Genomic DNA, 16,693 nt, shown 5'->3' on the forward strand with positions numbered 1-16,693 from the left:
AATAAATGCCTCCCTGCCTAGATCCTTAGTAAACAAACAGGAAAGAACAAATACCACCTCTATACTCCTCCTTTGACCCTTGAGAGCAAAATTTCTTTAAAGGGGAACTTACTTTTGCATAGCCTACAGAGCTGGGGCTTAAAAAAGATACTATGTATAATACTGTACGTCAACTATACCTCAATAAAAAAAAAAAGACACTAAGTGCCAGGAATATAGGCAAAACTCTTCAATAAAGTAAAAACAAAACAAAACAAAACAAAAGTGTTTTGAATGAATGGTGGAAGCCTGGCCCAGCCTAAGAAGAAGATCTGGCAGTCCTGGCTGTTCCCCAGCTCTGCAGGAGCCACAGGGGTGGTTGCTGCCAAGACTCCTGCGGTGTTAGGAGAAATCTGTTACTCACATCCCAGAAGGTGACAGCTATACTCTACTCCACCCTGGGGGGACCACCCAGCTTACCATGGGAGGTTGAGTAGTGGGGTTGAGTGTCAGTCTGGAACTAGTAACTTTTAGGAGGGACACGGACAAACCGAATTTTATCTGGAACTTAGGTAAGAACAAAATTTAGTCTATTATTTGTCTTCAGCCAAAATCTGCCTCTTTGTGGTCTCCACCCACTGGCCGTAATGCTACCACCGAGCACATCTAATTCCCCCTTTCCCATGACAGCCCTTGGAAGATGTGAAAGCAGCCTTCATTTCTCTGAGTCTTCTCCCCATCCTGACCTCCCTACCTTTCTTCAGATGTCCCTCAAGTGACAGGGAGGCTCAGCAGAAAGGAGCTTCCCTGTGGGGTATGGAAGTAGCGTCCAACGACCGAGAGGGGCCCTGGAGAACGGCTCCTGGGTTAGGCTGGCGTGAGTGACCCCTTCACTCAGGTACTCTGGCAGCCGCAACCCTAGGGGCTCCAGCATCTCAGGGAGGACACAGGGCAATGAGGGACGACCACTGGTTTAGGCAGTGCAGGTCACACTTGGGGTGGGAACCCTTCAGTGGGTAGTAAAGTCAATTTAATGAGCCACAAGTGACATTTTAAAAGAAGAAAATAGAAAACTTAAGAGTGCTTTGCAATTACTATTGTTTCATGAAATGTGTGCTTCAGTAATTTACATACATCTGTGTAATGCATTACAAAGCAAAATATATTTTTTATTGTGGGGTTATGATTACAAAAAAAACACCACTGGTTAAAAACACACACACAAATACACACACACACACACACACACACACACACACACACATATATAAAATCCATCATGACATTTTTTAAAGCATCCCTTGAACAGAATTTGATATTCAGCAGTAGCCTGAATATTTCCAGTAGGGAAATCCTGGTGGGGTCATTTCAAACATATTCTCATAGATCATGTCACCACTTTGCATCCACCGGCTTATGAGTTGACCTGTTGAGTTGAGTGTCCTACACTCCCCCTTAGTCCACCAGCATGAAAAGCTGTTATGAGGAAAACTCAAGGCATCACGTGTATGTCCCGTGGTTACCCAATGAGTCATGCGGGACATCTTATACCCGCTTAAAATTTAACCTAATAGTAAACACAAGTCAAATCTCCAACGTCTTCTATTGTAGAGGGAAGAGGTGTACAAAGAAGACAAAATAGTAATAGACTAATATTTGGCCTTTAAACACATTAAAAGTTAAAATGTGATCATGTGATTACCATTTTTTTTAAAAAAGGAAAAAACGAAAGAGCACTTTATGTCCAAGTTAATGTCTCCTCCTTGGTGATGGTCTCATGGCCACAATGGGCACAGGATAGGATTCAATAATCCTGAACATTCATTGCTTTTTTTTCTGGTGGAAGAGTTTCCCTCCCTAAGAAAAACAAACGTTTCAATAGTAGAAGGGCTGGCTGTTGCCCTGGGGGGAGGGGAAGGAGAGGCCTAGGCGAGCTTGCCGAGTCCATGTTCAAACAGCAACAACTTTCCTGTGCCCGCCCCTCCATTCCAAACACGGGTACCCACCCAGAAAACCCATGTGCCAGCTCAACGCCAGGGCCAGGACCTGCGCCAAGCCCGGAGGGGTAAACAACTCTCGCAGCCCTCTGGCCCTTATCTGTTTCACAGATTGCCTGAACCGCAGATTCACGGAGGCGGAGGAAAGACACTGACCCGGCCTCCTCTCCTTTGCAGCTCCTACCAACAGGGGATCTGATAGAAAGTTCTCAGTTCAGAGACCTCTCATTCTCCTAAAGAGCTCAGTCCTAGCCCCTCAGAGACACTGCGCTGTCTGAGAGGTAGATGACTGTTTTACAAACTTCCTGATTGCAGTAGCAGAAAATAACTGCGTTCTCTGAACACAGGTGCTCAACGTGCAGGGGAAGCTGGACGGAAGGGGAAGGTAGGAGGCGGTGGATGGCAGCGTGCTGGGAACGGCACCAAATCAGGAGGCTCAAGATGAAAATGAATTCGCCGATTGAAACTTCAATACATGTACCCTCCAGTTTCTACTGGGATCGTAACTGTTCGTGCAGTTATACCCAAGTGAAGTATCTGGCCACAGTGATAAATTAAAGAGTACATTTTCAGTGGTTACTCATTTTTTATATACTGAATAGAAAACTTAAAAAAAAAATGTTATTACCTGGTTTGTTCTTGCTGCAGTGTGTTGGGATCAGGTATAAAAAATCTTACTCGAAAATGCAGGGTACAGGGGATACCTCCTACAACATTTTTGAAAAACAAATTAAATTTTCCTTTAAAAAAAGTCAATGTATGTAAGCGGCTACTCTCCCATAAGTGATGCATTTTCCACTAGACCACAGCTTTTTCCATCAATAAAAGGACTAATTTCAAAAAAGGAGTGCATAAGTTAGTTAAGTGTTCAGAAATCTCCAAGTCTACAAGAAGTAAAATATTTTTGCAACATCAGCATAAAATGAGGTATAATCTACTTCCTATTACATGTTTAACTTAGGGATGTGTTCAAACAATGCACTCCATTATCTGTATTAGGAACTTTAAAAATCCTTAAATCAACAGATTATACAAAACTCACAAAGAAGTAATCTCTCACATATATAATGACTTCATACTTTTCAAGTGTTTTCATGTACACTCTTGAATTTAAATACCGCCATGACTATACGTAGGCTAGGCTGCTGTCGACTGCACTGTGTAACAGATTAGCCACCAGGCTTGGAGATGTGACTTGCCTTGGGTCACACAGCCAATGATAACACCAGACTTATAGCACTGAGTCTTTTGATTCTGCATTTTAAAATCATTTTTATACTGGAAAATATTTCATGCTTATAATGCAAAGTGAATTCTAAAAATGATTAATACAGTAGAGAATATTACACAGCTAATATACTCAAATATGGCTTTATGCAACAACGCCAAGAGTCCATTTGCTTGCAAGGATAAAATTAGCCCATTTCTTTTGCTGGATGTGGCAACAGAAGAAGATCAGATTGTGTTGCTAAGATCCCATACTCTTCTTCACGTCAATTTCTCTCCTCTCCATTACTCAGTATATATTCACTGGCCCTTTCCAGCACTTTCTGGCTCTGTGAAACTCAAGCTTTTCCCACCCTGCCTCCCTCACTGATCTCCTCTACATTAGTTCATTATGGGCTCCACCCTCCCTTCTCAGTAGTACCTTCTGTCTTTATCTCTGGATTGTATCAAAGACTCTAATGGTGTGTGTGCACCTATGAATGTACCTGTGTACAGGTACCTGGGTACCTGTGGGTGGTTCTGTAACTCTGGGTGCGTGTGCGGCCCTGCATGTCAGCCAGGTTTGGGGCATAAGGTGCATAAAGGGGAACAGAGAGCGTGATGTTGGAAAACCAGGTGAAGGGTGCAGTGAGGTGTGGTCCGAAAACCCACCTAACTGGGAATTAACCTACAGCACTGGGATACACTCACGTGTACGTCTGTGACACTATTTACCCATGCCTTTGCTTCCTGTGAATGGAACTGTGCTGTTGAAAAGGACTCTGTGTGTGTGTGTGTGTGTGTGTGTGTGTGTGTGTGTGTGTGTGTGTGTGTGTGTGTGTGTCTTTCCTATTCTGGCTCTCACACTGGGCTGAAAAAGGCCATCCTCCTTCCCCTTTCTTTCCTATAAAATGAAACGTGGGTTCCTTTGCTCTTAGCTGTCTTCTTTCACCTTTCCCTTTCTTGCCCATATTTGGTGAGGACCCTTGGGGGCTGATCTGGAAGCATCTCTGCTAACTCAGAAGTCAGACAGGGAGAAGTCAGCTTACTCACGTCTCTTGGACCACCTGGAATCCAGGTACCAGATGTTACAGGTACGCTGAGGATTGGAGGAGAGAAATGGGCCACGATACACTAATACCTAGTGTTCAACCGACATGGGAAGGTCACACCCACCTTTTAACTGCTTCCTGATGGGTTTGCTTGCTTCAAGCCATCTCTGTTGGATAAGAAAACATAAGATATAAAACCAAACCCAGCGGGAGCCCAGCACATCTTCAAGGGAGGGTACTCACAGGAGAGTCCACTGAGTCATCACTGTGCTGCAAACCAAAATACTCCTTTTCGGTCACGCCCAAGTAGTTGTAAGCCATATCCAGGAGAACTTGACCAGTATCTTGTTTCTAGGGAAAAAAAAAGTCCAGTGGGCAAAATTTTAAAACAAATTAAGAACTGGTGTTTAAAAGTCTTTATTGCAGGCAAGAAGGTGTTAAAACACGCAGAGAGATTTCATGCACACAGGTACCCTACAATAAGAAATATTAATAAGAATTTAATAAATTCCAAATTAAGAAGCCCCACGGAACATATGGAAAGTAGGGCTAAGATAAATATGATTTAAGAGAATGAGATTAATTTAATTTTCTAAGATTTCTTCCTTCCTCTTAGCTGAGATTCCCAAGTGATAGTGTCTAAATTGGAAAACTCAGGTATCCCAATGACAGTAAACTCCCCGTGACCTATCCACGGATTATCCACAGCAAAATGTTAATCCCACGTCGGTTTATGTTGGCTCCTCAGGCGCCATGCAAGTATACACAGGGAGGAAAACTCTACTAATAGCATGAAGGGGAAGACAGCTAAGAATACTCAAATGCCATTGGAAATACCCTCCAAGTGATCTGGCAGGGGACACTGGAGGCTTATCTGCTTCCCTACTCCCTGGCATCTGAAGTGAGAAGCCAGTGGAGACTTTCAACCACACTTCACGTCCAGAGCAGGACTCAAGACACCTTCGCCACTCAGTGTTTTCAGACCGGGCACAGTGCTGGGCGTGGGGACAGAGCCATAATATGTGTCCCTTTCCTGCCCTCCTGGAAAGGCCAGCCGTGCAAGCAGCGACCATAACTCGGCGTGTCAAGTGCCAAAGAACAACTCGGGGTACAGTGAACACACACAAGACAACACAAATGGGTGACTCAACCTGGGGACAAGGGAAAGCAGTCCCTGACCTGGTTCTGGGAGGCTGACAGGGCTGAGTGCCACGCCCTCCCTCCAGGCGCAGGAGCTAAGAAAAGGCATCAAGCGGACGGCCCAGCACAAAGGCACAGGGGTGGGGAATCTCGAATTCTCTAACAGGCAGACTTCTTGGGAATCCTTTGAACCAAACCATTTGACTTAAGGGCAATGTGAGTCAGAAAGAGACCAAGTATAGAACCAGCAAAGGCAGCTTTTTTGAGCACCTGATAGCAGATGATGTACCTGAAAACAGGTCACCATGACCAGGATGAGGAGAATTAGATAACTGTCACCCCCTCCTGCAGCCACTTCTCCAGGACAGTCTCACTTATCTGCTCCACAGTGTGGGAACACAAGGCACCGGGACAGACTCACTTATCTGGCCCACAGTGTGGGAACACAAGGCACCGCCTGTGTCCTGAACACATCCCCTTTCCTGCCCCAGGGCCCTGGTTCCCGCTGCTTCCTCCACTTCCCAGGTCACCTCCCATCCCAGGGGAATCAGGACAGTGTGGAAAAGATGACCTGGTCCACATACTCTAAAGCATGAGATATTCTCCCTCCAAATGATGAGCTACTCTTGATGCAAAGAGCTATCTGCTCCCCTTGTTGAAATGATTATTTGTATGATTTTATATTATGTTTAATATATATTATTAATGACTTTAATCTACTGGGCATCTACAAGGAGCCTGCCACGGTATTCTGCACTTTTTATATATGATATCCAATCTTCGCAGCAATGTCACACAGCTGTCAGCACCATGCCCTGTGCCGACGAGCACACAGAGGCCTCAGAGCTCCGCGCCCTGTGCTGTCAGCCGACGGATGGTCTGACTGCCTGACAAGGGAGCGTCTGATGCCAGAGTCTGCACATTACCACCACACTGCCACTCTCCCCTCTGGAGCGCATAATTCATCCATTCCAGTATCTGCACGACTCACCGAGTTCTCAAAAGGAATTGAAACAGGATACATTTTTGTTAAGAACAGCCCTCCCGGCCCGGCGCCGGCCCCACAAGAGGTCATCTCGGCTACATCAGGTCACTGTCCGTGACAGGCTCGCTCTCTGGGAGGAGCTAAGAACAGCCGACGTCCAGGTCAGCTTCCCCGAGGATGGCCGCTCCGGGTCATAAGATGACCTGGGCTGAAGAATCTGAATGCGACAGCGCAAATGACCCCCAGGAGCAGAAACATATTAAGTGACGGAGATTCGAAGTCGCAACCAGGCCCTCAAATTAAAGGTCAGTGGGAGTCAGCCTTGACCAGGCTGCTGGAGGCTCGGGGGGCAGCACAGGCAGCAGTGACGATACCAACGGCATTCGTAACCGAAGATGACTGGGTGCCCACTGAACGCCAGGCACGTGATTATCACTCTGGGTGGATGCTGTCCGCATTCTCCTCTACAGGGCTCATCACTCCTCCTCCTTAAAATACATCCTAACCTGGGATTCTCATTCCCTCTTGGCCTCCCCTTATCTCCCTAGACAGTCCTGCTTGTTCCTCATCCCCCCAACTGCTGAACACCGAACCTCATTCGTATCTCCTGTCTATTCACTTCTCAGGTGATCCTGAAGTACCACATCTACCCTGGTAACACCCACATATGTATCCCAGCCTAAACCCTTCCCTTAAACTCCTCTTTTGTATACCTAATGCCATCTCTACGCAGACGAGTAAACAGGCATCTCACACTCACCATGTCCGAAACAGAACCAGTTATTTCTGCCCCCAAACCTGCTCCTCTTGCGGGCTTTCCCATTTCTATAAATTGCAGCTCCATCTTGCCCACTGCTCAGGACAAAAACCTTGGGAGTCACCTCGAGGCCTCTTTCACATCCCAAATCCCACTGGTTCCACCTTTAAAGTATTTCCAGACTTGGTTTACTCTTAGCCCCATTACCACCCTGTCCAATCATCATGGTCTCTCCCACAGACTAAAAGTCTCAGCCCTTGCCCCACCCCCTCTCCCAGTTTAATGTCGACCGAGCATCCAAAGTGATACTTGAGTCAGATCATGTCAGGTCTCTGACCAAACTCACCAATGCAGAACAGAGCCAGTGCTCAGAATGACCTACGAGGCTCTACACAATCTCCCTATCCCCTCAAGAGGAAAAAAGTTACGTTAAAAAAGTAACAAAACAAAAAAACCCCCATCTATTTTATTACAGAAAAAGTTGGGTTTTTTTCTCCAGACTTAAGTGGAAAAGAGGAAAAAATTAACTATTTGCACCAAAATGTTCTGTTGTGACATAGGAAAATAACCAAGTACAGCGTTATATTCCATCCTTTTTATCGGTGTTTTTTCTGTCTGTACCATCTGCTGTGTTCATTTCTCCAAACTCACGTCCACCTTGATGTGGGAGTAGGGGATAATCTTGTCGAAAGGCACATTGGTGCATGTGTGTCTGCTAGCTCACTTGTCCTTGACGATATTTTACGATATTAAAGAAAATCTTTTGAAACGGCTGTTAGGAAAAACAAAACAAAACAAAACAACCCATCACCTGTTATCTCTCTGACCTCTTCGCCTCCTCCCCTCCTCCTTCCTCATTACACTCCAGACGCACTGGCTTCTAGCCTGTTCTGCAACCACACTAAGGGAAGGGGACCCCGCCCCAGGGCCTTTGCTCTGCTGTTTCTTCTACCTGGAATGCGCTTCCTCCTGAGAACCACACAGTTCCTCCCCTTACTTCCTTTAGGTCACCTCTGAAATGTCATCGTATGAGTGAGGTCTTCCCAAATCGCTTCTATAAAATGACAACTGACAACCCCACTCCTTGCCCTGTCCTTAACGCTCCACCTTCCTTATCCCGATTTTTCTTCTAAGTACATGATACCGCCTGACATAGTACACATTTGTTTATGGTCTGTTTCCTCCCTCTAGGATGTAAGCTTTAAAAGGGCAGGGATTTTGCTCTGTTTTGTTCACTGCTGTATTCTTTGTACCCAGAACAAAGCCTGGCATGTAGTAGGTGCTCAGTAAACATGTGTTGAATAAACATTCATGTTCTTGTCGGGAAGAAGATACATGGCTGAGGAATAGCTCTAAGACAGACAATATAAATTTTAACAAAGGAGCCATGTCTGAACTAAGCTGTCAGTTTACAGCAACTGGAAGAGACCTTCGGGGCCTCTACAGAGCAGCCACTGTGCAGCGACTTCATGCACACTGCCCTCTTCTCTTGCCTGCTCAGCCACCAACGTCCACAGTGACCTGGGGTCAGCAGGAGGCAAACTCATGGGTGGGGGAAGACCCCAGCAGGGACCACTTTTTGTCACCCTTCAAATTCTTGTGGCCTTCTAACATCCCCCAGTTGTTCTCCGGTACCCTCTCTTCTCTTTCTGATGCCTTCCATTGCACACTGAATTTCCCAGGCTGGGGCAGATGCTGGCAGCCAATCTGGGGTTGGAGGCGACCCCCTTAGAACTGGCCAGAGGATAGGAGAGACAGACAAAGGTCACGAACACCCAGTGGTGACTGGGGAGGGGAGAGGCAGCAGGGACGGCTACTGGTCAGGTATCTTACTGCTGACGTAGGACTGGAGACCCCGTTTCTAGCCCTGCCTCTGCCTGAGGTGGGACAAGCCAGGCCCTCCCTGAGCCCTGCCATCTGGAAGGCTAACCATCTCACTACCCTCCAGAAAGGACCCGCCATTTACCATTTGCACATTTAATGAGTACCTGCTGTGAGGCAGGCACAGGGGAAACGACACTATCGCCCTTCTCCAGGAGCTCACAGTTTAAAGAGTGACATATAACCTGATAATGACAACTACTATTCATGCAATGTGACAGGGGCCCTAATAAAGCATACACAGGGCACCATTATTGGAGAATCAGCTCAGGAAGTCAAAGATGTCACAGAAGCAGTAACATCTAAGACTCACACAGTTCACAAAGAAGAGGGGGAAAGACACGCCAGGTAGAGGCAAGAATATGGGCAAAGTTTTTAAGGTTATTTCTAGTTCAATCTCAACATACAAGATCTGAGACCTCAAGCTTTTAATTTAAAATAATTTCTCTTCATTTTATAAACCAAGAGATGAAAAGTATTTCTTAGGGGCATTAATTCAGAAAAAATTAAATTTGGAGAACTCACATTAACTTTAAAGGTCTGTACCAAGCCATCTAGAAAGCAGACGCTGCAGATGACTTCGGATCGAGTTTTCTCTTTGGGTAATTCTGAGGTGCGTATGTTATTAATTCTTCCACCGAACGCACGTAACCGGGAGGTCATAACTATCGTTGAATAACCTGTAACAGAAGACACACCTGGTTAGCTCTGAGGTGCAAATTACCAGTTCCATGTGAACATACCTCCCATTCCATCCATCCCTCACCTGTCTGCCTTGACCCTCACAAAACTGTCTGAAGAGCTCAGATAAATGAGAGCCAGATAACAGACCATGTTTCCATCTGAGTTCCGACTTCTAAGCAGCTTTAAACAATATTTATTGCTCAATTATAACACATTCAGAGAATTATATGGCTTATTTGTGTCTTATTATCTCCCTGGTCTAAATCTTCTAATTTATATTTCCCAGGTTTTAAATTTGTTAATGTTTTACAACTTTATATATTTGTGTATTACACCTCTAAGTTTTTACAGAACTAAATGTGATGTAAAAATGATTTAAAATATGAAGATATTTATTGATCAATTAGACTACATTAAGAACATCTATTCATTAAAAGACTATTTAAAAAAAAAAAAGACCCACAGAGATATTTGCAATATATAACTACAAAGAATATATAAAGAGCTCCCACAAATCAAAAAGAGAAAAAACAAACAACTAGGTAGAAAATGGGAACATTAGTTGTCAAAGAAATGCAAACTAAAACCTCAAAGCAACAGAACCACACCCCTACCAGAACAGCTATGATGAAATCCAACAAAACCAAGGGTTGGCCACAGTGTGGAGTAGCTGGAACTCTCAGGCACTGCTAGTGAGGATGTAAATTAGTGCAGCTACTTTGGAAAACCGTTTGGCAGTATCTACGAGAGTTGAACATATGCACATTCTGTGAAATAATTCCACTCTTAGGCATATTCCCAACAGAAAGGTATACATTTATCCATTAAAAGACATGCATAAGAATTTTCATAATAGCTCCAAATTGTAAAAGACCCAACAGAACGGATAAACTGTGGTGGAGTCCCACCATGCATGACTACACAGCAAAGGAAATAAATGAACTACTGTGACACACGACACGAATTCCTCTAGTGTTGTGTTGAGCAAAAGCATCCAGACGCAATAGATGACCTGTAGAGCGTGATTCCATTTACATAAAGTTCAGAATAGGCAAAACGAATCAACAGAAGACAGGATAGCAGTTACCTCTGCATGTAGTGACTGGGGGGTGTCCAGGGGTCTTCTGGGATGCTTATATTCCATCTCTTAATTGGGGTGCTAATAACACTGGTATACTCACTTTGTGAAAATCCACCAAGCTCTACCCTTATGATTTGTGCTCTTTTTTTGTATGTATATTTCAACAAAGTTTACTTTAAAAATACATGAACGGGGCTTCCCTGGTGGCGCAGTGGTTGAGAATCTGCCTGACAATGCAGGAGACATGGGTTCGAGCCCTGGTCTGGGAAGATCCCACGTGCCGCGGAGCAACTAGGCCCGTGATCCACAATTACTGAGCCTGCGCGTCTGGAGCCTGTGCTCCGCAACAAGAGAGGCCGCGATAGTGAGAGGCCCGTGCACTGCGATGAAGAGTGGCCCCCGCTTGCCACAACTAGAGAAAGCCCTCGCACAGAAACGAAGATCCAACACAGCCATAAATAAATAAATAAAGCACACCTAGTATACTGTAATTAAAAAAAAAAAATACATGAACGAAGAGGGAATTAGAGAGCAGTTTAAAAATCTGAGCATGGTATATTAGGGAACAGTAATGAAAGCGGTTTTATCAGTGAATGCAATTGTAAAGTGTTACACTAACAGACTAAAGCGGTATGCAACCGAGCACGTGGTCACTTTGTGCCGGTGGGAGGGACAAGGGTCCAGGCCAGCTCCTCAGCTTAGGAACGGAGGTGTAAATCTGACAAGATTGGGTGGAAGACCAGATAAAGATGAAGGACTTAGGAGCTATTTAATGTTCTTTTAAAAATTAATTCTCTGTAAACTTTCTATGATGAGCCGGGCCTTTGCACATGCTGTTCCTTCTGCCTGGGAAGCTCTTTCTGCTTTTCTTCACCTGAGGAACTCCTACTCAGGCCTCAGTGCCTGGCACAAGGATCACCTCCTCAGGGAAGCCTTCCCTGGCGTCCCTAATGACTCATATATTTGTTATAGGCTCTCTACAGTGCTCATCATAATTTCACATTTATGACTGATGATGTATTTAATATCTGCTTCTGCCGCTAGAAGCTGAGCTTCACGAGGGCAGGAACTGGGTCTGGTTTTGCTCACTGCATCTCCAATACCTAGCTCTGGTAGGCAGTCAATAAATATCTGAATGAATCAATGAATAAAATGAAATATGAAGCCAAGACTGATAGTCTGGAAAAAAAATAGTACAATCTGATAGACAAACTTGGGTTGGTGGGAACAGGCAGGACAAAAGGATGGGATGAGAGTGGAGGCTTCAATTAGAACACAGAGCGGTGGTGTCCCATTGACCAATGCCCCTCACACTGTAACGTGCACACAGATCACTCGGGGTTCTTGTTAAGATGCAAACTTGAACGCGAGCAGGTCTGGGTGGGGTCTGAGAACCTGCATTTCTCGGACCCCCGGGTGATGCCGAAGTTGCTGGTCCAGGGTCCACACTGTGAAGGGCAGTCACACACAGCCAGAAAAGCAGCACCAATATGTCCGGGCAGGGCCAAAGATCAAGATTCGGAAATCAGCAGCAAGGAAGGTGTGAGGACAAAGCTGACTAGAGGCCTGAGGAGAGTCAAGCCTCCGGGAACCACAGAAGCACAGCTTAGCTGCAGGCAGTGAAAACACAGAGGGGATGAAAGCTATGTAGAAGATACACCCAGGACAGAAGGGCGCCCTTGGCCCCTAATCCTATTTCAGAAGCTCCAAGAAAACCTCCCTGCTTCTACAGATGGGGATAGGAAACCTCAAATATTAATAAAAAAGATTCCTGGGAATGGCACTGGAAGGGAACTTGTTGTCACTTACAAAATTCCACCCACGCCGCCACCTCCACCTTGCCCTTTCCAAGGAAAATGTCATCAGAAGCGGGGATGCGTTTTCTGAGTAAGACCAAAAGTTACCAAAAGACAACAAATGTGTTCCATAATGCTTTAACTACACTGAATTTGAAATGTCAAATTTATTGTTTAGTCCTTGTCTAAAGAATTTCGGGTGGGTTATAAAATTTTTTTAAAAGATATAATAGAACAATTTCAAGTGTGGCTCTTCGTGGGAGGTACACATCAGAATTACCTGGAGAGCTTTCAGAAAATATGCCTGTCCCTGCCCCACCCACAGATGGTGATTCAGCATTCTGGGGTGTGGTGTAGAATGACATTCTTTTTGGGAAGCCCTCAAAGGAAGAGCCAGGCCTGCATCGGCTAGAGGAGCGGAGCGGGTTTTCAGGGAACCTCAGGGTGTGTTTCAGATGGTCGGACTTAGAACACAGTCAACCCTCCGTATCCAAGCGTTCCATGTCCTTGGATTCAACCAACCACGGATCAAAAATATTCAGAAAAAAAAAAAAATTCCAGAAAGTTGGAAAAAGCAAAACTTGAATTCGCCATGAGCCTACAACTAGTTACATAGCATTTATGTCATACTTACAACTATTTACTTAGCATTTACACTGCATTAGGCATTATAATTAATCTAGAAATGATTTAAAGTATATTAAAGTATGTGCATAGGTTATATGCAAATACTATGCCACTATATATAAGGGACTTAAGCATCCTTAGATTTTGGTGTCCAAGGTTGGTGGAGGGGGGGGGCAGGTCCTGGAACCAATCCCCTTCAGATAACTGAGGGACAACTGTATAGGTTCAGCAAAATCTGAGCCATTCAGAGGGTATACATGCAAGACTTGGGCAGTTGCTCAGAGCAGCTAAAACCGAGAGCAAATCACATCACAACCCTGGACAGAAAAAAACCAAGGGTGATTTCAAACAGGAGCCTCCAAATGAAAGTCACATGGGCTGACACGGCAAAGGTAGGGCTGATTTTCACACCGCTCTCACCTGAGCATCTCCGTGTCCAGTGCTAGCATGTGTACCCATGGGAACTTACTAACTTAACCAGGGTTAATGGTGTTCCCAGAGTGATCCTGTAGCCATCTGCTGACAAACTCAAGTAGACCAGCAACCCAGAAGAGACCTACTTTTTCCTCCTCACATGATCTCTGATTGTTAAATAAAGGGCTTGGGACCCAACAACATCATAATCTGGTATTTCATGAAACTTGCAGAAACGTTCTCCCCACAATTACTCCCAAAGCAAACCTTAATAAGGGCAAGCCTGATGCTGAATAACCACATAATTGAGTCATGTGGTGTTTTCCGACTGTCTTGAAATTTTATCTTAAACAATCCGGTCAGGACAATGGATGATGACTAACAAGCCCTGTTTCCTGTACCGCGGCAATAAGGGAACTTGAGGTTTCTATGGCTTCCTTTATAAGCCTCTTAATTCTAAACAAAGCTACAACCCAACCAGGAACACACTGGCCTCTCCAACCACAGATGATTTCATCTGCAGCTGATGCACTTTACAACATGGAAGCCCAGCTGGTTCTTTGCGTTAAGAAACAAACAAACAAACACAACAGCTACAGCTTTAGAATCTGTTTTGCACAATAACAATAGAAGTTCTACTGTGACTGTAGTTTTTAACAAAGATTATACTTGCAAAACATTATAGACCTAGGCAACATCTCAGTGCAATGAGATGGTGGGAGCCCACTACATGCCATGAGCCATAGGATCACCATGTGTAAATGCCTACACAATGTGACACATACCACTCAATAGAAGGCATTTTTAAACAATCTGTTGTGTACTGACTTATGATTTCAAATCCATGCTGTGAAAGCTTGTTTCAGACAAAATGTGGTTTGAACTTGTTTTGAATAGCCCGTTTTGATGAAATGGCTTTGAAGTTGGCTATTAGGACTTTCTTATCCAACTCTCGAACCTGTAGTGGAGAGGACCCATCATGTCACTGACACTACAGTAACAGCTTGGTGGCCATCACATGATGGACTAAACACGAAGAGGTTGACCAGCAACTTGAGAGCCTGGGCAAAGCTACTCTTCGCTGATCTAAATAGCTCTCCAAAGGTCTTGAGACACCTGCTCCTGCCAGGCCCAGGCTACTTTTGGTCAACAGCGATGTTAAACCGTGCAGCAGTCTCAGGAAGAAAAGGGACATCTGTTCCTGCCTTGGCGAGGCTACTCCTCATAGGCAGTGGTGCCAGCCAGGTAACGGTTCCTGGAATAATAACCTTCGGAGCAGTCCACCCTGCCTGGCAACACTGGTGCAATCGCCCATAAGCTACATGCCCCAGAAGTGAGGGACCTAAACCAGCAGCTTTTGGTTGGAAGGATGAAGTCTAAGAGAACCACCTCCTAGAAAGGTACATCTCAACTAAACTTGGAATTTTTCTTTCATCTCCCCATTGCCTGGAACAACAGTGTAATCACTGTGTTGTTGGTTTGCAGTATGTTCTCTCTTTCTTGACTTATTAAGAGACATAATCCGTATGAATGAAAAACGTTGCTTGCCCTATCAGTGAACAAAGGATGTTGCAGCCATCAAGCCACTACAGCTGCTCCTGAAGGTGAGCCCTGAGGGAACTCAGGATGGAGACAAACTGGGCTGCCCACTGCCAGGCCCTCAGCCTCTGCAGCCACCCTCAACAGTGCACCCAACGGTTAGGGAACTCTGGATGGGAAAGAACTGGATACTGGCCCTAAAGAGCTAAGGTGCATATCAAAGGAATGATTTCAATGAGCCCAGACTCTTGCATCTTCCCATACATAGAAAAGCGCTAAATTCCTTAATTTGAGATATCTGGTTTTCTTTAATGAACAGTTTGAAGTTCCGAATACTTGGTCACTGCTGAAAAAACTCCCTATATATCCTGCTCCTCCCTTACCTCTTCAGAACAGTCCCTCAGGGCTATCTGAGAGGCTGCCTGCTGGGCTCGAAGTCCTCAGATAGTCTGCCAAATAAAACATAATGCTCAACTTTTAGGTTGTGCATTTTTTTTTCAGTCAACATCCTGTGTGCTACTGGCTTGTGACATATTAAAAATTATAATTCCCACAGTGAACACATGATAAATAAATTATCTGTAAAGACAGCCTCAGTCTCTGAGCATAATTTGCCCAAACTAACAAACAAACAAAAACAATGCTAAGCTTCCAGTGCCGTCAGGTGCTGACTGTAGATTCTGGATTTTGTAGCGCAATCCTGATTTCAAATACTTACAGATATACTGTACTAGTGTTTCCTGCAGTTGTTGTAGATGTGATATACCTGTCAGCTACTTTACCAACTCAACGGACCCTGAAGCAGGAGCCCATTGCCCGGGGCGTGGGTGCCCTCGTGGTCAGGGTTGGCTCACAAGGCTTCTATCACTTGCCCTGGAGCCCGAGACAGGGAAGAAGTGATGCTTTGTTTCCTGAGGGTCTACACGCTGACCTGGGGACCTTTGTTTTTTCACAAGCCAATGAACCACAGGCAGGAAGAAGGGAGAGGAGTAGTCTTCTCCACTAGAGAAAGTCAGAAAGCAACCCAACTCCAATTTGATCATTTCAAAAAGAAGTGTTAAAGTTATTTCATACCCTTGTTCTTAAGAATAAGAGCTAGATCTCTAACTCAAGAGTGCAAAAGTTTCAGTTAGAAAAAAAGAACAAAGCAGTCCTGATTTTAAAACACCTAATTTGTGAGTAGACCACACAAATGAACCACAGCTGGCTCCCTACAGGAATCAACCTGAATCATCCTCAAGCTGACCTAGGCCAATGCCACCACCTAGTGGCCACCAGAGGAACACACTTCACCTCCTAGCATGACTTTCTGCTTTCCTCCCTCTTCCTCCAGAGAAACATGGATAGTTATGCTTTCTCATTTATCATCCACGTTTCAGCTCATTTTAAAAGTCTCCCAGAATATATAAGGCCTTCTCTGTCACCCAATTCCCTCCCTTTCCCTCGTGAACTCAGGAGAGCATTCTTCCTTTTTTTTTCTTTCTTTTTTTGGCTATTTATGAGCCCCAACAGATGTCTGATCAGCAGAAGACGATCTCTAGATGGAAAAGTAATA

The 16,693-nt window shown here is 44.8% G+C and overlaps 1 protein-coding gene across 8 annotated transcripts in view; it reads right to left on the bottom strand.

Annotated features, from left to right (window-relative positions):
• Nucleotides 1-16,693, bottom strand: part of PTPN3 (protein tyrosine phosphatase non-receptor type 3) — a 149,121-nt gene that overhangs the window by 65,706 nt on the left and 66,722 nt on the right. For all 8 annotated transcript variants that reach the window (XM_082403831.1, XM_082403836.1, XM_082403830.1 and 5 more), the window contains 4 exons: nucleotides 9,523-9,677; nucleotides 4,478-4,585; nucleotides 4,359-4,401; nucleotides 2,605-2,683 (listed from right to left, as the gene is read on the bottom strand). In XM_082403831.1, the coding sequence (XP_082259957.1) occupies nucleotides 2,605-2,683; nucleotides 4,359-4,401; nucleotides 4,478-4,585; nucleotides 9,523-9,677 (385 nt within the window). The remainder of the gene's footprint in view (nucleotides 1-2,604; nucleotides 2,684-4,358; nucleotides 4,402-4,477; nucleotides 4,586-9,522; nucleotides 9,678-16,693) is intronic.

The sequence above is a fragment of the Balaenoptera borealis genome, assembly GCF_965194805.1.
Source record: "Balaenoptera borealis genome assembly, chromosome: 8".
NCBI lineage: Eukaryota > Metazoa > Chordata > Mammalia > Artiodactyla > Balaenopteridae > Balaenoptera > Balaenoptera borealis.